We start from the raw sequence: 27,898 nt of genomic DNA on the forward strand, positions 1-27,898 counted from the left end.
AGTAGTAGTGTGTGTGTGTGTGTGTGTGTGTGTGTGTGTGTGTATGTATGTGTGTGTGTGAGTGAGTGAGTGAGTGTGTGTTGCTAGGTGGTAAGATAGTGCATTTTCAGTTAATTAACAGCCTACTTAAACAGTTGTTTTTCTGTATTTATGGTAAACTATTTAGGTGGGGTGCTTTGGGAATCTTTTGCGCCATCTTGAACTTCTGTGGACGTAATTTTGAGCATTTAAGAAGTTTTGTGTGTGTTTTTTTGGTACCTCATGGCTGGGTCACTGATCAATTTAATGATGTTATCCTGTTCTACAAATTTTATTAAACGGTGAACCATCCTTAGCTACCTCGTGCTTTGCTTTCCAGTAGTTGTGTCGGTACAGCCACCGTTAGTCAGTTGTGATTAGCAGCAGTTTCAAATTAAACTTTTTTACACTAATGCGCACTTATAGGTACACTCACTTAAGCCTGTGCTACATGAATTATCTATGCAGCAGCACCCCAAGTGTTCATGATTAGAGCTGCAGACTGGCTCATGTCATCTGATTTACAAGATACGCGTGTGATATTTCTCACAAAAATCCGCACGTGTACACTGTGTGTCAATAATGACCAAAACTTGGAGGAAACTGAATTATTTCTTGTAAAGGCATTGATTCAAATTAAAAATTTCTAATAGCTCAAGGTTCCTATTTATTAAGTAATTATTTCATTTATTATTATTATTATTTATTAAGTAACTGTTGCTCTCTTATGTGGCTATCACAGAATTATGTTGCTACTGTTCTGAATTAAGGGCTCATCTGTTTATGTAATGTTATGTTTACATTAGCATATGTTCATCTAAATTTACATGCTTAGAGGATGCAGTTATTTTTGGAGCTATTGCCCTGGCAGTGTCTACAACCCTTAGGATTAGGGGAGCAGAACAACGGAAGGCAAATGTTGAGTTCGAGCCTGGCTGGGAAGACAGATTGAAGACATCTGTGGGACTTGCAGCTCTTCGTAACTTGTTTTGACAAACTGGGAGGAAGGAATTCACTGGATATGTAGCCGCGATTGTAGGAGAGAATTTTACCGAATTATTACACCATTTGGTTATTCATTTTGTGAACTGACTGTTTCACTGATTATTGCCAGTTTCTCGTTCTTGCTATGTTGAAATAAATCAAAAGATGTAGTGATATCAAACATGAACATTCGTTAATTGAGACTTTACATGTACAAATCGAAAATCTCATATGAAAAGTTACATGTATTGAGACGCCCTGCTAAACCTGCAGGACAGGACAGGTAGTTTAAATTGTGGAAAGGGGCCAAAATAAGGGGTTGTCAGTTACACTCGAACATACAATTTTATTATTTGATCAGACATTACAAAAGCCCCAAAATAATTTTTTTTAACACACAGATTTAATCTTTGGGACTTAATTACCAGGTGAAAGCCACTTTAAATTAAAAACGGCTGAAGGCCAATAACTTAAAACGCAAGCATAATCAGAAATTTAAAAGGCAAGCCTTATCTTAAAACAGTTCCTTACTTAGGCTGAAGGCCCGAAGAATCTGAGCTTTTCAGACCAAACAATTTGAATTCAAAATCGGCTGAAAGGCTAAACAACATTAATTTTTTTTTAAAAAAAAGGCCTTGCATAAAACAGTTCTTAATTAGGGAAAACTCAACCAAAACAGGAATTTAAAAGGCAAAGCCTTATCTTAAGACAGTTCTTTAGTTATGATGAAGGCCTAAAGAATCAGACACTTCAAAAGTAAAGAAGTTAAATTCAAATCGGCTGAAGGCCTAACACCTAAAATTCAACAACAGTAAAATTTTTAAAATGCCAAAGGCCTTACGTGAGGCAGTTCTTTAAATGAGGCTAAAGGCCTAAAGAGCAAAATAACTCAAACTCAAAATCGGATGAAGGCCCAACACTTAAAATTCAACAACTTTAAAATCTCTAAAATGCCAAAAGTCTTACGTGAAACAGTTATTTAAATTAGGCTGAAGGCCAAAAGAATCTTATACCTTAAGGGCAAAACAAACTTAATTTTTAAAAAATCGGCTAGAAGACATACAAGTACGAACAACAAGAATAAATAAAAAAAAAAGGTAGTACACACAAGGGCGCTGAGATGTTCGAGGATCGGCCTGGAAGTCAAACACTATCACTTGCTTGGGTGAGACAGGCAGTCGGGCCAACCATTCACGATCCGACGACAACCCAACCGACCAACAGTCAACGGACCCACCGACAAGATAACTTCCACTTCATCCGACCAAGGCACAACAGGGAGTTCAGCGGGACAACGTAGAAGATATTGGCGCCCACAGCCAATAATACATGGAACTGTCAAACTATACACCGTGCTGGACAGCAACAACACGATGAGGAAACTACACTGCCTGAAATTTACGTCATCGGCCAGGGTTTGTAACCGGAACGTTAACGGCCACAAGGCAGAAGATTGCGCTGGTGCACTTCAAATAAGCAAATACAGTAAAACTCCACCAGGGGGGAGGGGGGGGGGGCTAGAATTTTCCAACTTGAAAACCACGTTGTTGCTCCTGGGAATATCCCAACAGCCGACAGCGAACTCCAAACGACATAATGTGAACAGTCTTGACTTGCCAGTAGATTAAATCAAACTCAACTTTCGTGTCCAAGGTCGGTGACCCACGGACCTCGTAGGAATGGGAACAGCCCCACACACTCCGACACCACGTAGAGAATGCCAGCGGCCCCAGCCAAACTACATCCCGTGGAGAATTCCTCGCTGCTCTACGCCAACTGACCGACTGCCCAGGCCCGGAAATGGTGAAAGGACCAAGTATACGTCGGACTATGAGACGGCCAACCGAACGATCAACCATCGGTCTTCCTGCTCCAATCTCCCTCCGTCGGACAGTTCACGTGTGTCACCAGCGGTCGGCGAGCATTTGCTGTCGGCGCCTCACCGGTGCTGCGTCCCCCGACTTCTCTGCTGCTGCATCCCGGCTGCACTGCTGGTCCGTCTCCAACTAAGTGCCAGACACACGACGACCCAGATATACTATCGGTCGCTCCAGAGATGGTATGACAGTGCACTTACCGATATGCACTGCTGCTGTCACTCACGGGCAAGTAGGGCAGGGAGTCAGTAGCGCCAGTAAATGGAAAAAGAAATCGACGCGGCAGTACCGTAAGATGAGAAACAATAAATGGAATACATACGTGCCGTGCATGGTTCATGTATGTTTACTCAGAAGTAAATGACTCCTGACAGAGCAGGTAATGAGGATTACAGAGGCGCCTTTCCTCACTAGACACCTGTATTAGGATGCTTGATGCTTGTGTAGTGCATTCCATTTCTAGAATACGTAGCAGTCGGTACAAAAAATGCTTTTTGAAAACAGCTTGTGTACAAGACATATGCTGGCAAAAAATATTTATTTTCTTTGATTACTGTATGTATGAAAATTTACCCAGGGAAGATTGCATGAAATATTCAATATTCGAGGTCTGTTCAAAAAATTCTGGAACATTCGTAGTTTTGCGCCAGTGGTGTGCTGGAGAGAAATGTGGTTGACATCCCTGCACGTGCCTGTGTTTAATGTGTCACTGCTGGAAGTTTCATTGTTTTTCTCTGTTACTTATTGTTCGCTGCTGTATTCAGTAGAACGTTGTGTGACACTATTTGCGAATTTTGAGATAGCAGAGTTAGAGGAGCAACACATCTGCATTAAATGTTGCGTGAAACTCAAGAAAACCTTTACATAGGCACACCAAATAACACAGTAAGCCCACGGTTGTGAGTGCTCAAGCCGTACTCGGTGCTGTGAATGCTTCACATGGTTTAAAAATGGCCTGACAAAGGTAAAATATGACCATCATTCAGGATGTCCTTCGACATTTACTGACTACACTCATGTCATAAATGTCAACTAAGTTTTGCATTCCCAAGACTGACTGACTGAGAAATTGCAGAAAAATGTAGTATTTCAGTCTCGATCATGTCATGAACTCCTGACACAGCATTTTGGAACGCATCATGTTGGTGCCAAGGTAATCCCTCGGCTAATGAGTCAATCAGTGATGAGCCTTTGGATTGTCCAAATGAGCACAAGATGTTCCTTAAGAGAATTGCAACTAGTGATGAGACGTTGGCCTACAATAGGTTGGGAAATGTTCTGTCAGACCACAAAAAGTTCATCATTTGAGGTCAAATGTCAAAGCTGTGCTGATTGTTTTCTCTGACTTTGAAGGATTAGTTCATCATGAATTCATGCCACAAGGACGAACTATTAATCGATAGTACTATCGGGACTTGAGTGGCGCCTGAAAAAAAATGTGAGAAGGAAATGGCCTTAAATGTGGCGAGACAATTCATGCCTCTTGCATCACAATAATGCACCCTCACATTCATCCCTGTTGGTGCTTGACTATTGCACAGAAATCGAAATCACTGTGCTGCCTTATCCTCTGTACTCTCCAAATCTGGCTCCTGTGGACTTTTTTTATTTCCAAAGTTGAAAACCTCGTTAAATGAATGGAGATTTGCGATAGACAAGATAAAAGAAAATTTGCAGACGATGCTTCACGTGATCCAGCAAGAGGCGTACCGAGACTGCTACCAGAAGTGGGAACAGCACTGGGAGCGGTGATTGAGGAGGAGAGTATTTCCAAGGAGACCATGCACAATAAGTGAAAGGTAAGGGTAGAAAAATTTTGTGGCCAAAGTTGCAGAATTTTTTGGACAGACATAATAAAACCTGTAGTTTGTGCAGGAAACAGATGTCAACAATAACAGTAGACCACAAACAGTGAAAAGCACAGAGCATATTCAGTGTTCACCCTTCTGCACTTGCGCATGTTATCAGTGTCTAGCATGTATGTACGAATTCATGGGTGTTTAGAACTGCTGTCTATTTCCACACGGGGACAATGTCTCTGGTATTTCCCTTTGTTCCATCCTGTCTACCGCCAGGTGGCTGTTGGTCTATACTTTTGGCATTCTTGGCGGATTGTCCAGTAATGTCTGGTCAGATGAATAAATCTGGAGCACCCAGTCAGCTTGAGTTGACAGTTCCTTATGATGACAGAATCATGAAACTCTGTGAAAGACAGCAGTTGCTTAAATGCTCAAAACAGATGATTTGTAAGTTTCAAATATTCCAACTTCTCTTAAACTGCTATGTGTGTTTCAAAGATATAAATGGAATTGAATTGATTTCCGTTAGAACCACAGTACTAGTAGCAGAAATTACTGTAATGTAGTTACAGTTGAAAAGCTGAAACTGATTTAAGGATCTCTTTAGTTTAGTGAGGACTTTTACACAGTTCATTTGGATGAAAATAGAATCACAATATCTTAAAACAGGTTCAGAAATATTTGACATGAACAGCTTAGCTGAATCACGCTGTATATTTCCTATCGTGAGATATTGCACTGTTGTGACAAAGCTTTATAATGCAGTTTTTTCTGTAGTTCTACAGTATTATCCCCAATGGCACAGAGAACGACGATAAAACTGGAGGCAGTGGCAGTCTGGTTACCAGAGTCAGTCTCCCTGCAGAAATGGGCAACACCATACAAGGCACCATCAAGCAGGAAGCATCTTGCGAGATCAACAGCAGTTCACAATATTTTGAGTACAAGTGCAATAACTGCAAAAATACATTTGCAAGGGTTGAAGGAACACAAACATGTGGAGGGTAATGATTTTCTGCATTCATGCAGTGTGTGTCACAGAACATTCACGAGTAGTGTTGACTTGAAGAAGCATTCATATGTGCACACAGATAAACATTCCTACAGATGTGGACTGTGTCACAAGGTGTTCATGAGCCATAATGTTCTGGAGATTCACGTACAAGTGCCCACAGGCTCATACACTCCATACGCTTTTTGTGTGTGTCCCGAGACATTCACACAGAGAAGCCATCTCAATGCTCATTTACAACAGCATACAGGGAAAATGCCCTTTTCTTGCACCAATGTCACTAGCAGTTCTGGTATAGCTCTAGTTTGAAGGTCCATTTCCGTGTGCACACTGGTGAAAGCCCATATGTCTGTGAGCCTGCCACAAGACATTCACACGCAAGTTCTGCCCTGAAGGCTCACTTGAGAATGCACACAGGGGAAGAACCCTACATTTACAGACTTAATCATAAGAAATTTTCAAGCAAAAGCGGTGTGAAGAGTCATTATCGTGTTCACACAGGGGAACGCCCATATAGTTGAGATTTGTGTGAGACAAGATTTACGAGAAGTGACTGCCTCAGGCAACTCTTGGCAAGTCACACCACTGGCGAACGCCTGTACAGTTGTGATGTGTCAGAAGAGATTCAAAAGCAAACGCGGCCTCTGGATATGATGTCTGCCGCAATACATACTCAAGAAAGATACAAGCCTGATGCGACACTTGCTCCCACACTTGAGATAATGCCCTTTTGGCGGTGACATATGTCATAACAGGTTAAAGACCAAACATTGTATTAAGACTCCCATGGAATCTCACATCTAGAGAGGTGGAAGAGCTCATTTCACGTCTTGAAGTACTATGTAACTTTTTTGTAAAGATTTTTCCAGGACTAGCTCTTACTTGCATCTCACATAAGGAAAATAAATGTTATAATAAACTATCTGATTTTTGGACTTCAGATGCAGAGCAACTGAGTCATAAGTGTCCAGTCTATTTGCTTTAAATAGAATGAATATCACAGGCTGTTGGTACCACATGTTTATCAAAATTCTAATGTACAGCAGCACAGCAACTCACTTCTTATTCTGTATTCATTTGATATGTTAACTATTATTTGCAATTAACTGTTAACTTGAATGGTTGTTGCGTTTACTGTCATTGTTATGCATTACAAAACAAGAAACTGAGACTATATAAAGTCATTTTCTGCAAAATATAAATATAAAATGTGTGAACATTTTACGTTATTGATATGAGCATCTTCCAGGTACAAATTAATCATTTGATATTACTCTTTAACGAATGTCCAATGCTCAATGACATGTTCCCTCTCAACTCAGGGTAGTGGGGAACGGCCTTGTGCCGTGGTGTGCCTGTCCTTGTCTCACACTGCATCAAAAAGTAATTTGAAAGTACAACAATGCCTGATTGACCACTTACCAAAACAGGTGCTATTCTAAAAGATGTTTACACAAAACGTTTACAGCTTGTTTGTACATTCTCCTGACAAAGAAAGTTTATTTATAGAGACATCAAATAAAATTTTTAATGTGGTAATTTGCAGTTGCATTATTGTATGTTACTCTAGTATTTTCTATGTTATGTGTTGGGTACTAGAGTAACACAACACATAGCACCAGACTCGTAAGGTATCACAAGTGCACAGCTCGAAAAGGCAACAAAGGAAAACTATGATTCATGTGTGAAGCCACTGGTATTACGTTCAACCCCCACCCCCTGCTGTGTCATGAATTTTCTGCAGTCAAGAAAAAAGGCATGATAAAGTAATAGCTTCTGGTAGTTGATGTACAAAAATTTCTCGAAATATGCTAAAACTTTTCGTATTGGCTTTGTCAATTTTTTTTTTAAATGTATAACTTCAGTACCCGTACAAAGTCACGAAAAAAATAAATACAGAAATTATCCAAAATATATTACATAAAAATCTGTGAAGTGCAAGGTTTTGCCTGAATACTCCGTGACAACTTTTTACCTGAATGAACAATTACTCATGAGAAATTATTCTTTAGTGAGTCTAACAATATGAATAAAATACGTGTTTTACAATTTTCTTACTTATTAGTTTACCAACATTCAAACAACCTCTTCTTAAGCTTCACAAATTTCAGTTTAAGTAGTTAACTGAATTTTAAGTCATCATGATAAACTCTTCATTAAGAGTACACTAATTAAATTTTTATTTTGCAAATTCTGACACTTATGATTGAGGAGCGTTTGTAATAAAAACCGAAATAGTTGATCCAATAAATTTCTTGTACATAAAATACTCTCGCTCAAACCTCTTTCATTACCAGTACTTTGTATCCCACACAAGATTGCATTCTTTCTTTTACACCACAAAGCACGTCTGTTTCCAAAATAGCTAACAAAACACATTAATTTCTTTGTCCTTTGATTCTTTAATGGCAATGTGCCTGGATAAAATCTTCAGTGGCACTTTTCCCCTTACACAAACGCAACTGCAGCATCTGACAGTCTGGATATAAAAAGACAAATTTTTTACGCTTGTACGGCAGTGAGAGCAGCAGTTACAAATATGGCGCCAGCCCCTGGCACCACGTGACACTACTGGTTCCACAGGAGACTAACTGCTGCGTGCTGCACTGCTCGCCTTACATGCAGGCATTATTTTGTGCCTCTCAGATTGGTGCCAGATGCTGAAATATTGCCAATGTAAGTGGAAAGCCGGCCGCTGTGGCCGTGCGGTTCTAGGCGCTTCAGTCGGGAACCGCGTGTTGAGTACCTATTCCGCGTAGTCAGCGCGTACACAACTTTCCCACTAGAGCGCACCCCGCTAAGCACAACAGCGCAGGCGCAGCGCTCGTCCGTCTCCGCACTACAAGATGGCGCTGTCATAGAGACGGACCAAACTCTGCTTCCGCCGATCCGCGTGTTAATATGTAACGCAGCCAATGAGATTGCTGCTAACGTAGAACCTTTTCTCCTCGCGGATCACACTCACGCAGTGATACCTGAACGCGCGAGGTCTTATAACGAGTGTACAGACCTGCAATTAGTCAGTGTGCATTAGTCTGTAGTCAAGTTTCAGTCTGCGCGTAATAAGATTATCATATTCCTGTACATAGCCATGAAGAGAGATGTATAGACACTTTGTCAAGTATCAGAGATATGTGAGAATAAGATTAATGTACCAAGACCAAAGGAACTTCAGATTGTCAATTGTAAATAGCATCCAGAATCAAGTTAAGTAAAGTTTATGATTGTTATTATTTTGATAAATGTGTGTGAAAATTAATCAAGTTCTGTTTAAAGTTGGTCACCGTCAATCTGCTACTCTAAGCGTGCAAGTGGCATCTCTATCGTCTGACCTAACGGCAGATAAACACGCCACGATAAGACCACGAGACATATTGCTGACACTCGCCTACTTCGTTAGAGCGACAAGTCAAATAATCTGATGGTGTGTGTACCGAAGGTCTTACAGTACGCACGCCACACCGCGTAACCGCTACGGTCGCAGGTTCGAATCCTGCCTCGGGCATGGATGTGTGTGATGTCCTTAGGTTAGTTAGGTTTAATTAGTTCTAAGTTCTAGGCGACTGATGACCTCATAAGTTAAGTTGCATAGTGCTCAGAGCCATTAGAACCATTTTTTTGTAAGTGGAAAACAGTGCCAGCGCTGGTTCAAATGTTTCAAATGGCTCTGAGCACTATGGGACTTAACTTCTGAGGACATCAGTCCCCTAGAACTTAGAACTACTTAAACCTAACTAACCTAAGGACATCACACACATCCATGCCCGAGGCAGGATTCGAACCTGCGACAGTAGCGGTCGCGCGGTTCCAGACTGTAGCGCCTAAAACCGCTCGGCCGCCCCGGCCGGCCCAGCCCTGGTAATCTTTCTTGCCCATGACAACAATGGTTGGGATAGTTGTTGAAAGCTAAAGTGTTTTATTGAAAATGAGTGGCCTGAAAACTGACCCCTTATCTGCTGATTTCACATCCGGCTTCAGCCTCAAATCATCGCCGACAGGCAGCAAAGCTAGGGCTGCTGAGGCACGAAAAATCCTAAGTCCCACACCACCAATACTCTCAATACCTCCACAGCAAGGAATAATCATGGCGAGTCGTCCATTATCATGGCTAAGTTTATCGTTATTAAAAAGTGCAAAATTCAAAATACCGACTATAAGAACGCAAGAACAGCCAGGAACAAATACCTTTCACCTCCACTTTATTTTTCCTTGACCCCAGTAATAAAAATTCTAAGTCGCACACCACAGGAAACATACAGCTTTGAGCTGCGATACACAATCGAGCTGCGACTTAGAGAGATGCGCAGGTCGCCTCACACAGAGAGCATTCGTGGGTGCTCCTGAGAGCTACAACACCAACAGACTTCTCGGCTTTTGGCAAGACCGATGTGTAGTTTCTTTTGCGTGGGGGGATCAGAGTTCTTCATTTATGATTGTTGTGTCTAGACCATACAGCCCAGACACAATGCTGTAGCCGATAGGGCACGCAAGGCTAACGCAGACGGGCGTGAAGTCTGGAACATGAGACTTATAAATGCACTAAAGAAAAATACGTAGCTTTTTTAATACTTAACTTTATTCTCTTGTTGGAATACATCTCTCCTGCATACTCGTAAGCTATTGGCACTGATACAAATGGCGCCTTGCTAGGTGGTCGCCATTTAACTTAGCAGAGGGCTATTCTACTGTCTATCTCTCGGCAAATGAGAGCAAGGCTTAGCACGTCCAATCGCTAGCTATGTTGTCCGTACCACTGGGGACGAGGTCTCCTCAGTCTCTCGAGACCTGCCTTGTGGTGGCGCTAGGTTTGCGATCCCACAGTGGCGACACGCGGGTCCGACATGTACTACAGGACCGCGGCCGATTTAAGTTACCACCTAGCAAGTGTGGTGTCTAGCGGTGACACCACAATGATAATATACAGTCAAATCACCAACAAGGCATACATACTCTCAAAACCCCCACAGCGAGGAATAATCATGGTAAGTCATCCCTTATCATGGCAAAATATATTATTATTACTATTGTTGATGATCCCCCCCTCCCACCCAACAAAAAAACGAAATACACACTGATCTTGCCAAAAAGTGAGAAGCGATTCTTGGTGTTTTAACTCACAGGGCAACTGGGAATGCTCTCAGTGAAAGGGAGCACTGTGCATCTCTGTGAGTCACAGCTCGGTTGTGTAGCACATAGTCCCATAAGATTTCACACACATTTGAACAATTTTTTGAGAAAATGTGGGAAATTAGAAGTCGGATTTGCCGATAATCATTTTTCCCACGCGCCATTCGCGAATGGAACAGGGTAAGGGGACCTGATATTGGTACCAGATATACCCTCCGCAATACACCGGAAATTGAAATGCAGATTACAGATCTAGATGTACACCTGGCTCAAAATGACTTACAAGTATGTGACGCCCTCCATCGATAATGCTGGAATTCAGTATGGTGTTGGCCCACCCTTAGCCTTGATGAGAGCTTCCACTCTCGCAGACATACGTTCAGTCAGGTGCTGGAAGGTTTCTTTGGGAATGGCAGCCCATTCTTCACGGAGTGTTAAACTGAGGAGAGGCCTGGCAAAAAGTCGGCGTTCCAAAACATCCCAAAGGTGTTCTATAGGATTCAGGTCAGGACTTTGCGCAGGCCATTCCATCACAGGGATGTTATTGTCGTGCATTATGAAGTGCTGCCCGATCGTGTTGAAAGATGCAGTTGCCATACCCGAATTGCTCTTCAACAGTGGGAAGCAAGAAGGTGCTTAAAATATCAATATAGATCTGTGCTGTGGTAGTGCCACGAAAAACAACAAGGGGTGCAATCCCCCTCCATGAGAAACACGACCACACCATAACATAACCGTGTCCTAATTTTACTGTCGGCACTACACACACTGGTAGATGACGTTCACCAGGCGTTCGCCATACCCACACCCTGGCATCGGATTGCCGCATTGTGTAGGGCGATTCGTCACTCCACACAACGTTTTTCCACTGTTCAATCGTTCAATGTTTACGCTCCTTACACCAAGTAAGGCGTCATTTGGCATTTACCGGCGTGATGTGTGGCTTATGAGCAACCGCTCGACCATGAAATCCAAGTTTTCTCACCTCCCGCCTGTCATAGTACTTGCAGTGGATCGTGATGCAGTTTGGAATTGCTGTGTGGTCTGGATAGATGTCTGCCTATTACACATAACGACCCTCTTTAACTGTCGGCAGTCTCTGTCAGTCAACAGGCGAGGTCGGCCTGTACGCTTTTGTGCTGTACGTGTCCTTGACGTTTGCATTTCGCTATCACATCGGAAACAGTGGACCCAGGGATGTTTAGGAGTGTGGAAATCTCAAAAAAAAAAAAAAAAAAAAAAAAAAAAAAAAAAAAAAAAAAAAAAAAAAAGGCTAAGTAGTGTGTAAGCTTAGGGACTGATGACCTTGCAGTTAAGTCCCATATATATGTTCAAATGTGTGTGAAATCTTATGGGACTTAACTGCAAGGTCATCAGTCCCTAAGCTTACACACTACTTAGCCTAACTTATCCTAAGGACACACACACACCCATGCCCGAGGGAGGACTCGAACCTCCGCCGGGACTAGCCGCACAGGAAATCTCATGTACAGACGTATGACACAAGCGACACCCAATCACCTGACCAAATTCGAAGTTCGTGAGTTCCACGGAGCGCCCCATTCTGATCTTTCAGGTTGTTTAATGACTACTGAGGTCGCTGACGTGGAGTACCTGGCAACACAATGCACCTAATATGAAAAACGTTTGTTTTTGGGTGTGTCCGGATAATTTTGATCACACAGTGTAGATGTAGGTATGTAGATGAGGATATATGCCAAGAAAAACGCGAGTAGGTTTCTTGCTGCTAAAAGAAGAAAGTGTAGGTTGCGGCTGTTAAAGATTAGAGAATATGTAAATCATGTTACACTGGGCATCAGCTTAGAAATTTTTGTTCTTTAATCGGTCTGCCTGCGTACCTTATAAAATAAACGAAATTAGTCGTGTAACGGTCCTGATGTGCTTTAGTAGTTAGTGCAATCATTTTCTATGCTTTCTTTTCATCCGAAAATCTGATTCGTACGGCCAGTGACTATTCATTTAATGCTAAGAGGTCCGATTTAGTCACCCTCTGCCGCAAAAGGACTTGCAGAACTTTCAAAAAAAAAGTGGCTATTTTTCGAGGGAGAAGACATTTATAACATGTTACATTCCAATGAACGAGATAAGAAGCAAATTATAATAAATAAAATACCGGAAAGCAAACACCCTCAAGGATAATTTCATTCTATTAACAGGTGAGATGACAGGTTGTTCATCACTGTAGGATTACGTGATATCAAATCCGGACCAAAAGAAACACACGTGTCACGCAAAAGGCTGTCCAAGCAGCCTCTCCTTTTCACACCGTACCCCCGTCCCCCATCACTGTTGGCAACTCAGGCATGTATTTCAGCATACAGACGATCACAAAGGCGTCGAGTGACATCCTGTGACAGACTGCCCCAAGCATCTTGCGCTTCAGCAGTGCTTCCTGCACGCCCTGGAGAGCGACTTCATTTCCCGCTGCATCGTGTCCCGTATGCGTTCAGTTGCAGACACCTGGTGATATTGCTGGCTAGGCCAGCCGAAGAACACGTTTCTTTGCTACAGCCTTATGTTGTTGTTGTTGTGGTCTTCAGTCCTGAGACTGGTTTGATGCAGTTCTCCATGCTTCTCTATCCTGTGCAAGCTTCTTCATCCCGCAGTACCTACTGCAGCCTACATCCTTCTGAATCTGTTTAGTGTATTCATCTCTTGGTCTCCCTCTACGATTTTTACCCTTCACGCTGCCCTCCAGTACTAAATTGGTGATTCCTTGATGCCTCAGAACATGTCCTACCAACCGATCCTTTCTTCTAGTCAAGTTGTGCCACAAACTCCTCTTCTTCCCAATTCTATTCAGTACCTCCTCATTAGCTATTTGATCTACCCATCTAATCTTCAGCATTCTTCTGTAGCACCACATTTCGAAAGCTTCTATTCTCTTCTTGTCTAAACTATTTGTCGTCGATGTTTCGCTTCCATAGATGGCCACACTCCATACAAATACTTTCAGAAACGACTTCCTGACACTTAAATCTATACTCGATGTTAACAAATTTCTCTTCTTCAGAAACGCTTTCCTTGCCATTGCCAGTCTACATTTTATATCCTCTCTGCTTCTACCACCGTCAGTTATTTTGCTCCCCAAATAGAAAAACTCCTTTACTACTTTAAGTGTCTCATTTCCTAATCTAATTCCCTCAGCATCACCCGACTTAATTCGACCACATTCCATTATCCTCGTTTTGCTTTTGTTGATGTTCATCTTATACCCTCCTTTCAAGACACGGCCCATTCCGTTAAACTGCTCTTCCAAGTCCTTTGCTGTCTCTGACAGAATTACAATGTCATCGGCAAACCTCAAAGTTTTTATTTCTTCTCCATGGATTTTAATGCCTACTCCCAACTTTTCTTTTGTTTCCTTTACTGCTTGCTCAATATATAGATTGAATAGCATCTGGGAGAGGCTACAACCCTGTCTCACTCACTTCAGAACCACTGCTTCCCTTTCATGCCTCTCGATTCTTACAACTCCCATCTGGTTTCTGTACAAATTGTAAATAGAGTTTCGCTCCCTGTATTTTACCCCTGCCACCTTCAGAATTTTAAAGAGAGTATTCCAGTCAACATTGCCAAAAGCTTCTCTAAGTCTACAAATGCCAGAAACGTAGGTTTGCCTTTCCTTAATCTTTCTTCTAAGATAAGTCGTAGGGTCAGTATTGCCTCACGTGTTCCACCATTTCTACGGAATCCAAACTGATCTTCCCCGAGGTAGGCTTCTACCAGTTTTTCCATCCGTCTGTAAGGAATTCGCGTCAGTATTTTGCAGCTGTGACTTATATGGAATTGAATTGTCATGCAGAAATTCACTTCAGTTTCCTGTCGAATAAATGGCAGTATCACGGGGACTACTTTCTGCGCAGTACAGCGGCTACTCTGTAGGAATAGGAATATGACCGCGAGGTGGAACTGACTGGCCTCTACACCGTGTAGCCTGGGGTCCGACCTCTGTGTTGTGGGCGAATGCTCTGAACAGGCTGATCACAGCTCTGCACCATACAGTGCTCGTCCCTTACATGCGTACAGACAGAACCTACCCTCATCACTGGAGACAGCAGAGCGCCGTTACACTCTCCAGTCAGCTCTATCACGACATCACAGGAGCCGTGACTATTCGTCTAGTCAGTCGTAGCCTGGCCAGACTGACACGTGTTGTTAGTCCTGATGCAAGCAGACGGTTCCGAGAGGTCGCTGCAGGTGGAACACGTGCCCAGCTTTTGTCCCTGGATGATGTTCGGTCGGCTACTCCGTTCACGTAGAGGGTCGATCTTGACTCGCGTCAGAACGCAGTGCACAGCTGTGGGAGTGTTCCACAGAGCAGCGCCGATGCGCTGTGTCCCATATAGGCAGCACCCCCTCCATATACACTACTGGCCATTAAAATCGCTACACCACGAGGATCACGTGCTACAGACGCGAAATTTAACCGACAGGAAGAAGATGCTGTGATAAGAAAATGATTAGCTTTTCAGAGCATTCGCACAAGGTTGGCTCCGGTGGCGACACCTAAGACGTGCTGACATGAGGAAAGTTTCCAACCGATATCACATACACAAACAACAGTTGACCGGCGTTGTCTGGTGAAACGTTGTTGCGATGCCTCGTGTAAGGAGGAGAAATGCGTACCATCACGTTTCCGACTTTGATAAAGGTCGGATTGTAGCCTATCGCGATTGCGGTTTATCGTATCGGGACATTGCTGCTCGCGTTGGTCGGGATCCAATGACTGTTAGCACAATATGGAATCGGTGGGTTCAGGAGGGTAATACGGAACGCCGTGCTGGATCCCAGCGGCCTCGTATCACTAGCAGCCGACATGACAGGCACCTTATCCACGTGGCTGTAACGGACCGTGCAGCCACGTCCCGATCCCTGAGTCAACAGATGGGGACGTTTGCAAGACAACAACCATTTGAACGAACAGTTCGACGACGTTTGCAGCAGCATGGACTATCAGCTCGGAGACCATGGCTGCGGTTACTCTTGTCGCTGCATCACAGACAGGAGCGTCTGCGACGGTGTAGTCAACGACGAACCTGGGTGCACGAATGGCAAAACGTCATTTTTTTGGATGAATACAGGTTATGTTTACAGCATCATGATGGTCGCATCCGTGTTTTCGCGACATCGCGGTGAACGCACATTGGAAGGGTGTATTCGTCATCGCCATACTGGCGTATCACCCGACGTGATGGTATGGGGTGCCACTGGTTACACATCTCGGTCACCTCTTGTTTGCATTGACGGCACTTAACAGTGGACGTTACATTCCAGATGTGTTACGACCCGTGGCTCTACCCTTCATTAGATCCCTCCGAAACCCTACATTTCAGCAGGATAATGCACGACCGCATGTTGCAGGTCCTGTACGGGCCTTTCTGGATAAAGAAAATGTTCGGCTGCTGTCCCGGCTAGTTCTCCAGATCTCTCACCAACTGAAAACGTCTGGTCAATGTTGGCCGTGCAACTGGCTCATCACAATACGTCAATCACTACTCTTGATGAACTGTGGTATCGTGTTGAAGCTGCATGGACAGCTGTACCTGTACACGCCATCCAAGCTCTGTTTGACTCAATGCTCAGGCGTATCAAGGCCGTTATTACGGCCAGAGGTGGTTGTTCTTGGTACTGATTTCTCAGGATCTATGCACCCAAGTTGCGTCAAAATGTAATCGCATGTCAGTTCTAGTATAATATATTTTTCCAATAAATACCCGTTTATCATCTGCATTTCTTCTTGGTGTAGCAATTTTAATGGCCAGTAGTGTATCCATCCAGGTTCCCACAGGTCCACAATGGCGTCAGATTCAAATGTCTGAAGCTGTTGCAGAAGTCTTTACTTCTCGGACAGGCACGGCTGTACACTAGCACGAACGTAGCGAACACCGTTCACCGCTATTCACAGCACAGTTACCTTCTCGAGTGTCGAAACAGAGGATGCATGGACGGCCCTCCTGAGCGCCACCTGGTCGCCGATGGCCGTCACAAGTGAATCAGTAACATTAAAAACCCTCCGTATGCACATATAACAAGCTGCTACCACTCAACACACTCTTCGAGTGCCTCGCATTTTTTCGGCAGTGTACAGGTGAATTCTAGCTCCTGTATTTTGGTAGTTTCAAGCAATGGACTGGGGTAGTTTCTGCCACAACAGTACTATTTTCTTGTTTTTTAGCAACATACTTGACAGTTTTACCAGAATTCGGCAGCTATACATTTAATGTTCTCGGCCATATACAAAAAAGAATAATTTAAAAGAAAAGGTAAACGAAAAAGACGTTGTTTGGTATCAACAAATGACGATATAGCTCTAAAACTAAGTAGATATATCTGTCTGGTACAAATACCCACACTACTCAGACATCGCTCACGTGACCCATCGGACACTGGGATTATAGTTCCTAGTTTCAAAGTACAGGGTGTTTCAAAAATGACCGGTATATTTGAAACGGCAATAAAAACTAAACGAGCAGCGATAGAAATACACCGTTTGTTGCAATATGCTTGGGACAACAGTACATTTTCAGGCGGACAAACTTTCGAAATTACAATAGTTACAATTTTCAACAACAGATGGCGCTGCAAGTGATGTGAAAGGTATAGAAGACAACGCAGTCTGTGGGTGCGCCATTCTGTACGTCGTCTTTCTGCTGTAAGCGTGTGCTGTTCACAACGTGCAAGTGTGCTGTAGACAACATGGTTTATTCCTTAGAACAGAGGATTTTTCTGGTGTTGGAATTCCACCGCCTAGAACACAGTGTTGTTGCAACAAGACGAAGTTTTCAACGGAGGTTTAATGTAACCAAAGGACCGAAAAGCGATACAATAAAGGATCTGTTTGAAAAATTTCAACGGACTGGGAACGTGACGGATGAACGTGCTGGAAAGGTAGGGCGACCGCGTATGGCAACCACAGAGGGCAACGCGCAGCTAGTGCAGCAGGTGATCCAACAGCGGCCTCGGGTTTCCGTTCGCCGTGTTGCAGCTGCGGTCCAAATGACGCCAACGTCCACGTATCGTCTCATGCGCCAGAGTTTACACCTCTATCCATACAGAATTCAAACGCGGCAACCCCTCAGCGCCGCTACCATTGCTGCACGAGAGACATTCGCTAACGATATAGTGCACAGGATTGATGACGGCGATATGCATGTGGGCAGCATTTGGTTTACTGACGAAGCTTATTTTTACCTGGACGGCTTCGTCAATAAACAGAACTGGCGCATATGGGGAACCGAAAAGCCCCATGTTGCAGTCCCATCGTCCCTGCATCCACAAAAAGTACTGGTCCGGGCCGCCATTTCTTCCAAAGGAATCATTGGCCCATTTTTCAGATCCGAAACGATTACTGCATCACGCTATCTGGACATTCTTCGTGAATTTGTGGGGGTACAAACTGCCTTAGACGACACTGCGAACACCTCGTGGTTTATGCAAGATGGTGCCCGGCCACATCGCACGGCCGACGTCTTTAATTTCCTGAATGAATATTTCGATGATCGTGTGATTGCTTTGGGCTATCCGAAACATACAGGAGGCGGCGTGGATTGGCCTCCCTATTCGCCAGACATGAACCCCTGTGACTTCTTTCTGTGGGGACACTTTAAAGACCAGGTGTACCGCCAGAATCCAGAAACAATTGAACAGCTGAAGCAGTACATCTCATCTGCATGTGAAGCCATTCCGCCAGACACGTTGTCAAAGGTTTCGGGTAATTTCATTCAGAGACTACGCCATATTATTGCTACGCATGGTGGATATGTGGAAAATATCGTACTATAGAGTTTCCCAGACCGCAGCGCCATCTGTTGTTGAAAATTGTAACTACTGTAATTTCGAAAGTTTGTCTGCCTGAAAATGTACTGTTGTCCCAAGCATATTGCAACAAACGGTGTATTTCTATCGCTGCACGTTTAGTTTTTATTGCCGTTTCAAATATACCGGTCATTTTTGAAACACCCTGTAGATAGAGCTGTTCACATGTGCCTAAAGCTATTAATTTGCATGCAGTACTACTTGACACATAACGGTACATTATCGTACAAAATACTTTAGTAGTGTTCAATTTATAAGGCATTTTTTCATCAATCTTCTGAATGGTTTGATGCGGTCCACGACGAATACGTTTCCTGTACTAACCTCTTCATCTCAATGTACCATTGCAACCTACGTCCTGAATTACTTGTTGGATGTACTCCACTCTCTGTCTTCCTCTACAGTATTATCCTCTACAGCTCCCTCTAGTATCGTGGAAGTCTTTTAACACACATCCCACTGTGGTGTCACCGCTAGACACCACACTTGCTAGGTGGTAGCTTAAATCGGCCGCGGTCCATTAGTACATGTCGGACCCGCGTGTTGCCACTGTCAGGATCGCAGACCGAGCGCCACCACACGGCAGGTCTCGAGAGACGTACTAGCACTCGCCCCAGTTGTACGACGACTTTGCTAACGACTAGACTGACGAAACCTTTCTCTCATTTGCCGAGAGACAGTTAGAATAGCCTTCAGCTAAGTTAATGGCTACGACCTAGCAAGGCGCCATTAACCATTTGTAACGTTGCATGTACCTCCAGATAGAGTCTCACTTGTATCATCCAGAATGCTGTATACCAAAGGACAATATAAAAGTTAAGTGTTCTAGTAGCTACGTTCTTTTTTTTATCACATTCATTACGAATCCTGTTCCAGACTTAACGCCAGACGGCGTGAGTTGACGCGTGCCCTTTCGGCTACTTCACTGTGGACTGGCTGCCTTAACAGTCCACAACAACCACCATCACGGCTCTTCTTCTTGTCAGTGATTTTCACTTTACCAGTTCGGCGGAGTTTCTCCATATCACGTATGTTACAATTCCATGTAATTTTAAGCATCCTCCTATAGAACCACATCCCAAACACTTCGATTCTCCTCTTTTCCTCATTTCCATCATTCCATGATTCACCACAACGCCATGCTGTGCTCCAAATATAAATTGTCAGAAATTTCTCCCTCGAAGAAAACCGAATTTTGATACTAGTAGACTTCTTTTAGTCTTCTTCGCCTGTGCTATTTAGCTTGTTATGTCCTCCTTGCACCGTGCGTCATCTGATATTTTGCTTGCAGGGTAGCGCAATTCCTTCAGTTCGTATTTTTCTTGGGCTCCTATTTTTATGTTATGTTCATCGCCACTCTCCCTCCTGCTATTCCCTGTAACCCTCGTCTTTCTTCGTTTCACTCTGAAATGCTATGCTCAATATACTCTGCACATACCTGCTCTATCCTCGGAGTTTAACACTGCTATTCCAATTGCGCTCTTAGTATTGATGTCCTTGCTTTTAATCTGACAGAGGATTATTATCTGCGTGCTGATTTAGTGTTTCTGACTACCGTTCCTTTTTCGATTTCTTCCATTTTCTTGCATCCATTTCACCTTGGCTTCCCTGCTATCCCTAGTTATTTCATTCCAAAGCGATTTATATTGCTGTACTCCCAACTCTTCCTGAACATTTTTGTAATTCCTTCCTTCTTCAGTCAGCTGAAGTAATTCTTCCGTAACCCAAGGTTTCTTCGCAGTTACCTTCTTTGTGACTATGTTTCTCTGTTCAACTTCTGTGATTGGAGTTTTTATTGATCTACATTCGTCTTCGACTTAACTGACTACTTTGGTAGTCAGTATGGCAATTTCTTACGTCTTACAGAGCTTTAATCACATCTCATTGTTTCTCAGTGCCCTAGTATCCTTGCACAGTGATTCTTCTAGATGATTGTCTTAAATTCAGACAACTATCACTAAACTGCATTCCGAGTCTATATCTGATCCGAAAGCGTTAAGTTCCAATATCTGATTTCGGAATTTCCATCTGGCCCTGTTACAATCCAGCTGGAATCTTGCCATGTCTCTGGGTCTTTACAAAGTAAACATATTCCTCTTATCTTGAAAATACGAAATTTATTGTAGAACTCATTTAGCCTTTCTCGTTTCTCATTCCTCCTAGCAAACCCATAATCTCCTGCGTCTCCGTCTTCTGCTTCTTCCTATACTATTCTATTCCAAACCTGCATATTTATTTGATGATCATCACCTTTACGTGCTGTATTACCTGGGAAATATCCTCATATACTTTATCCATCTCTTCATCTTTTACTTGTGACATTGCCATATGTATCTGAAATATTGTCGTTAGAGTTGTTTTGCTGCTGATTTTGTTCAGAATGACCATATAACTCCACTGTTCACAGTAAGTGGCTCTCTGGCTGTCTTAAAGTTTTTGTAAGCTCTTCATTTCCTTTCTTCATGTGCTACGAAGTACGTTTTTTCTTCAAAATCTATCAGATTCGCTTCACCGAATTAGTCGTCTGCGAATAAATCACGTTTCTGAGGGTTCTAGTGGTTCTACGATACAGTTGTTTAGCAAAAGTAATTGACTCTAAATTTTGTTTCTCTGTGACGGCTCAACCGCAAGCCTTGTAGTGTCGGGTAGATTGGAGATGTTTGAGATATATTTAATTTGTCGTCTGGGAGAAATTTTGCATCAATACAGATTCAAATCGGAATTATTATGATACTGATCTTTCATTATTTTGCGTGTGTACCTAGGAACGTGTCACAAAATTGTGATTACCAATGTCATCGACAGTAGGAATCAGAAGTAGCAGGAAATCTAAATTACCGTGGCGCAAGCAGGATAGAAAACGGGAAGCAGTCGTTCAGCCAATACGACGCACAATCGATTCGAGGAAAACACTGTTCAAGCAAGAGGTTATCTCGAGGTCGACGCTGCCAAATACACTCAGGGTCACCTCCTGCCTCTCCAGCGGGAAACTGTGGGACGCTTTTTACGCGCCTTACGCGCGTATCCACAGGACATGTGGCCTGTATCTGAAGAAGTGTCATGATGATCATGTGGCCTGTATCTGAAGAAGTGTCATGATGATCTCTCCACTGGCAAAAGATTCCGGAATAGTCCCCCATTCGGATCTCCGGGAGGGGACTGCCAAGGGGGAGGTTACTATGAGAAAAAGATTGAATAATCAACGAAAGGATAACGTTCTACGAGTCGGGGCGTGGAATGTCAGAAGCTTGAACGCGGTAGGGAAACTAGAAAATTTGAGAAGGGAAATGGCTCAATCTAGATATAGTAGGGGTCAGTGAAGTGAAGTGGAAGGAAGACAAGGATTTCTGGTCAGATGAGTATCGGGTAATATCAACAGCAGCAGAAAATGGTATAACAGGTGTAGGATTCGTTATGAATAGGAAGGTAGGGCAGAGGGTGTGTTACTGTGAACAGTACAGTGACCGGGTTGTTCTAATCAGAATCGACAGCAGACAGACCAACACCGACAACGATAGTTCAGGTATACATGCCGACGTCGCAAACTGAAGATGAACAGATAGAGAACGTGTATGAGGATATTGAAAGGGTAATGCAGTATGTAAAGGAGGACGAAAATCTAATAGTCATGGACGACTGGAATGCAGTTGTAGGGGAAGGAGCAGAAGAAAAGGTTACAGGAGAATATGGGCTTGGGACAAGGAATGAAAGAGGAGAAAGACTAATTGTGTTCTATAACAAGTTTCAGCTAGTAATAGCGAATACCCTTTTCAAGAATCACAAGAGGAGGAGGTATACTTGGAAAAGGTCCGGAGATACGGGAAGATTTCAATTAAATTACATCATGGTCAGACAGAGATTCCGAAATCAGATACTGGATTGTAAGGCGTACCCAGGAGCAGATATAGACTCAGATCACAATATAGTAGTGATGAAGAGTAGGCTGAAGTTCAAGACATTAGTCAGGAAGAATCTATATGCAAAGAAGTGGGATACGGAAGTACTAAGGAATGACGAGATACGTTTGAAGTTCTCTAACGCTATAGATACAGCAATAAGGAATAGCGCAGTAGGCAGTACAGTTGAAGAGGAATGGACATCTCTAAAAAGGGCCATCACAGAAGCTGGGAAGGAAAACATAAGTACAAAGAAGGTAGCTGCGAAGAAACCATGGGTAACAAAAGAAATACTTCAGTTGATTGATGAAAGGAGGAAGTACAAACATGTTCCGGGAAAATCAGGAATACAGAAATACCAGTCGCTGAGGAATGAAATAAATAGGAAGTGCAGGGAAGCTAAGACGAAATGGCTGCAGGAAAAATGTGAAGACATCGAAAAAGATATGATTGTCGGAAGGACAGACTCAGCATACAGGAAAGTCAAAACAACCTTTGGTGACATTAAAAGCAACGGTGGTAACATTAACAGTGCAACGGGAATTCCACTGTTAAATGCAGGGGAGAGAGCAGATAGGTGGAAAGAATACATTGAAAGCCTCAATGAGGGTGAAGATTTGTCTCATGTGATAGAAGAAGAAACAGGAGTCGATTTAGAAGAGATAGGGGATCCAGTGTTAGAATCAAAAGAGCTTTGGAGGACTTACGATCAAATAAGGCAGAAGGGATAGATAACATTCCATCAGAAATTCTCAAATCATTGGGGGAAGTGGCAACAAAACGACTATTCTCGTTGGTGTGTAGAATATATGAGTCTGGCGATATACCATCTGACTTTCGGAAAAGCATCATCCACACAATTCCGAAGACGGCAAGAGCTGACAAGTGCGAGAATTATCGCACAATCAGCTTAACAGCTCATGCATCGAAACTGCTTACAAGAATAATATACAGAAGAATGGAAAAGAAAATTGAGAATGCGCTAGGTGACGATCAGTTTGGCTTTAGGAAAAGTAAAGGGACGAGAGAGGCAATTCTGACGTTACGGCTAATAATGGAAGCAAGGCTAAAGAAAAATCAAGACACTTTCATAGGATTTGTCGACCTGGAAAAAGCGTTCGACAATATAAAACGGTGCAAGCTGTTCGAGATTCTGAAACAAGTAGGGGTAAGCTATATGGAGAGACGGGTCATATACAATATGTACAACAACCAAGAGGTAATAATAAGAGTGGACGATCAAGAACGAAGTGCTCGTATTAAGAAGGGTGTAAGACAAGGCAGTAGCCTTTCGCCCCTACTCTTCAATCTGTACATCGAGGAAGCAATGATGGAAATAAAAGAAAGGTTCAGGAGTGCAATTAAAATACAAGGTGAAAGGATATCAATGATACGATTCGCTGATGACATTGCTATCCTGAGTGAAAGTGAAGAGGAATCAAATGATCTGCTGAACGGAATGGACAGTCTAATGAGTACACAGTATGGTTTGAGAGTAAATCGGAGAAAGGCGAAGGTAATGAGAAGTAGTAAAAATGAGAACAGCGAGAAACTTAACATCAGGATTGATGGTCACGAAGTCAATGAAGTTAAGCAATTCTGCTATCTAGGCAGTAAAATAACCAATGACGGACGGAGCAAGGAGGACATCAAAAGCAGACTCGCTATGGCAAAAAAGGCATTTCTGGCCAAGAGAAGTCTACTAATATCAAATACCGGCCTTAATTTGAGGAAGAAATTTCTGAGGATGTAGTCTGGATTACATCATTGTATGGTAGTGAAACATGGACTGTGGGAAAACCGGAACAGAAGAGAATCGAAGCATTTGAGATGTGGTGCTATAGACGAATGTTGAAAATTAGGTGGACTGATAAGGTAAGGAATGAGGAGGTTCTACGCAGAATCGGAGAGGAAAGGAATATGTGGAAAACACTGATAAGGAGACGGGACAGGATGATAGGACATCTGCTAAGACATGAGGGAATGACTTCCATGGTATTAGATGGAGCTGTAGAGGGCAAAAACTGTAGAGGAAGACAGAGATTGGAATACGTCAAGGAAATAATTGACGACGTAGGTTGCAAGTGCTACTCTGAGATGAAGAGGTTAGCACAGGAAAGGAATTCGTGGCGGGCCGCATCAAACCAGTCAGTAGACTGATGACCAAAAAAAAAAAAACGCTCGACTAGTAACTGTTTCACGTTGTGCGACAGTCGGATCAGCATTTCTTCTTCAGCATTCGGTGGCGTTATCTACCTCTACAACCACATGAACGTCTCCACTCTGCAAGTAACCTGACAGTGTCTGGCGGAGGGTACTTCTGCGGGGTGCGATAGTTCTGGAAAGCATGTAATTCTCAGGGCATTACGTTTTATCTGAATCACAAGTTTTAAAATGTTTAATATTTGAAAGAATCTTATTTATATGAATATTATTCCGCATAAACTATCAGTATTTAAAAATTGTTTATTGCTAATGTACCTCAGCCGAGAGGAAAAGAAAAGTCGTTATCGTGGAATGCTCCCAATCCCCTGTCACTCATCATTAATTTATCAGGACATTCTTCTTTGCATTTTACATCTGCGAACGGCGCTTTAGAAGACTGAATGTCGGTAAAATTACGTACTAGCTCTAATTCCTCGGGTTTTCTCGCTGTGGTCATTTCGCAAGATGCTTTTGGGAGGACGTAACATGTTCTCCTAGACTTCCTGGTACGCACTCTCTCGGAATTTGGACCGCAGTAATACAGTATATCCGTGATGCACAACGCCTCTCTTGCAGCGTCTGCCACCGGAGTTCGCTAAGCACCCCGCGCCGACCAGAAGATACCGTGGCGAAACGCGCCGCTCTCCGTTGGATCTTCTCCAACTCTTCTATCATTCCTACCGCGTAAGAGTCGGACATTGACAAGCAGTGTACAAAAAAGCGTGAACGAGCTACATTTCCTTAAGATTCACGCTGTGAATCTCAGTCTGCCATCTGCTTTTCGTACTATTTGTTTTACGCGATCATTTCACTTAAGGTGGCTCTGTTACTCCTGGGTATCTTACGGTTGACACTGTTTCCAACAACTTGTCATCTTCAGTGTTGTTGTACAGTAATGGATTTCTTTCCCTGTGCATACGCAGTACGGTACACTTATATACGTTCAAGGTCACTACCAGAGCCTGCACCATTCATGAATGTTCTGTAGACCAATCCGGAAAGTGATATTGTGTTTTGGCGCTGCTGCTTTCTTATAGATAACCGGATCGTGTGCGAACAGTCTTATAGAGCTTCTGATGTTTTTTACTAGATCATTTATATACAATGTAAACAGTAACGGTCCTATTACACTTTCTTGGGCAATTCTGGAATTTACCTTTACATCTTTCGATTTTATTCCGTTGAGGGCGACACACTGAGTTCTGTCTGCGAGGAAGTATTGAATCCAGTCACAAATCTGGAAATCTGGTCAGATACTCGGAGAACTCGTTTCCCGCTAAAGGGCAGTGTGGGACGGCGTCAACTTGAACGCTGGTGTGTACAGCCGTGTGGCTCTCACAGAGGAACACAGCGAACTGAATTTCGTAAGACGGCGTTGACTTTTATAGAGGAGATATCTGTTCTTCGAAAACGACGTAATACTTGAGCCTGGAACACGTTCCATAATTCTACAAGAGATCTAAATTTATTCACGTCTCTGGTCGCAAATTTTTTGTCATCACACTATCGGTTTCGGTTTGTAATGACCATCTTCAGGTCTATTTTATAAAAACACGTCCTAGTATACATCGTCAAAAGCTAAACACAAAAGCAGCGGAAGCATCGTCAAATGCGTATAAATAATGGTATATACAAGAACCATCTCGTCAGAAGCCTTACTGTTTCAAACCAAACTGCCCAGAGGTATATAAATAACAGTATATACAAGAGTAATCAAAAGCAGTTCTGTTCAAAGCAATCTGGGCAGTTTGCTTTGAAAAATAGTGCTGCTGACGAGATGGCTCTTGTATATACTGTTATTTATATACCTTTGGGCAATTTGGTTTGAAACAGTAGGGCTGCTGACGATTTATACACGTTTGATGATGCTGGCGCTGATTTTGTGTTTAGCATTTGACTTTGCTGCTATGGCTCCAGTATATTAGCAAATGTTTCCATAAAACAGATCTGAAGATGGTCATTACAGAACAAAACCGACAGTCTGGTGACAAAAAATTTATGAGCGTAGACGTGAATGCATGGAAATTTATTCTAATTTTGGGTCGCTGTTCAATTCGCGACTACGTCGCAGCTTGTGCTACAACAGATCTGCGTCAGCTATATAGGCCTATAATTACGTGCATCGGTCCTACGACCCTTCTCGTATAGCGGAATGCCCTGCGATTTCATCCAGTCACCGTGTGCCCTTCAGTGCTCCAGCGTCCCGCGATACGCTGCAGATAGAAGGGGAAGAAGTTGTTTCACATAATCTCTGTAGAACTCGTAGGTGTCGTGTCGGACAGATGCGTTTCGACCACCTATCGATTGTAGCTGTTCTTCCGTTCCACGATCACTTATCACAATATCTGCCACTTCCTCGTTAATGTAGTGATTGAAAGAAGGAACTGTTTTACCGTCTTCCGTGGTGGAACAATTCTGGAAGATCGAATTCAGTATTTCGGATTTGTATGGGCAATCTTCAGCACGGTGACTACGTGACTACGTGACTAGGTGACTGACTAGACTGTTCAGTCCGCTTACTGATTTTACACTACTGGCCATTAAAATAGCTAAACCAAGAAGAAATGCAGATGATAAACGGGTATTCATTGGACAAATGTATTATACTAGAACTGACATGTGATTACATTTTCACGCAGTTTGGGTGCATAGATCCTGAGAAATCAGTACCCACATCAACCACCTCTGGCCGTAATAACGGCCTTGATACGCCTGAGCATTGAGTCAAACAGAGCTTGGATGGCGTGTACAGGTACAGCTGCCCATGCAGCTTCAACACGATACCACAGTTCATAAAGAGGGCTACTGGCGTACCGTGACGAGCCAGTTGCTAGGCCACCATTGACCGGACGTTTTCAATTGGTGAGAGATCTGGAGAATGTGCTGCCTAGGGCAGCAGTCGAACATTTTCTGTATCCAGAAAGGCCCATACAGGACCTGCAACATGCGGTCGTGCATTATCCTACTGAAATATAGGGTTTCGCAGGGATCGAATGAAGGGTAGAGCCACGGGTCGTAACACATCTGGAATGTAACGTCCACTGTTCAAAGTGCCGTCAGTGCCAACAAGAGGTGACTGACCGTTTACCCAATGGCACCCCTACCATCTCGCCGGGGGATACGCCAGAATGGCGTTGACGA

The 27,898-nt window shown here is 43.2% G+C and overlaps 1 protein-coding gene across 1 annotated transcript in view; it reads left to right on the forward strand.

Annotated features, from left to right (window-relative positions):
- Nucleotides 1–5,474: 5,474 nt before the first annotated feature.
- The window catches only part of LOC126209931 (poly [ADP-ribose] polymerase tankyrase-1-like), an 84,909-nt gene continuing 62,485 nt past the window's right edge, over nucleotides 5,475–27,898 (forward strand). The window contains exon 1 of the mRNA XM_049939049.1: nucleotides 5,475–5,682. Coding sequence (XP_049795006.1) covers nucleotides 5,475–5,682 — 208 coding nt within the window. The remainder of the gene's footprint in view (nucleotides 5,683–27,898) is intronic.

Source organism: Schistocerca nitens, chromosome 10 (assembly GCF_023898315.1).
Source record: "Schistocerca nitens isolate TAMUIC-IGC-003100 chromosome 10, iqSchNite1.1, whole genome shotgun sequence".
Classification (NCBI taxonomy): domain Eukaryota; kingdom Metazoa; phylum Arthropoda; class Insecta; order Orthoptera; family Acrididae; genus Schistocerca; species Schistocerca nitens.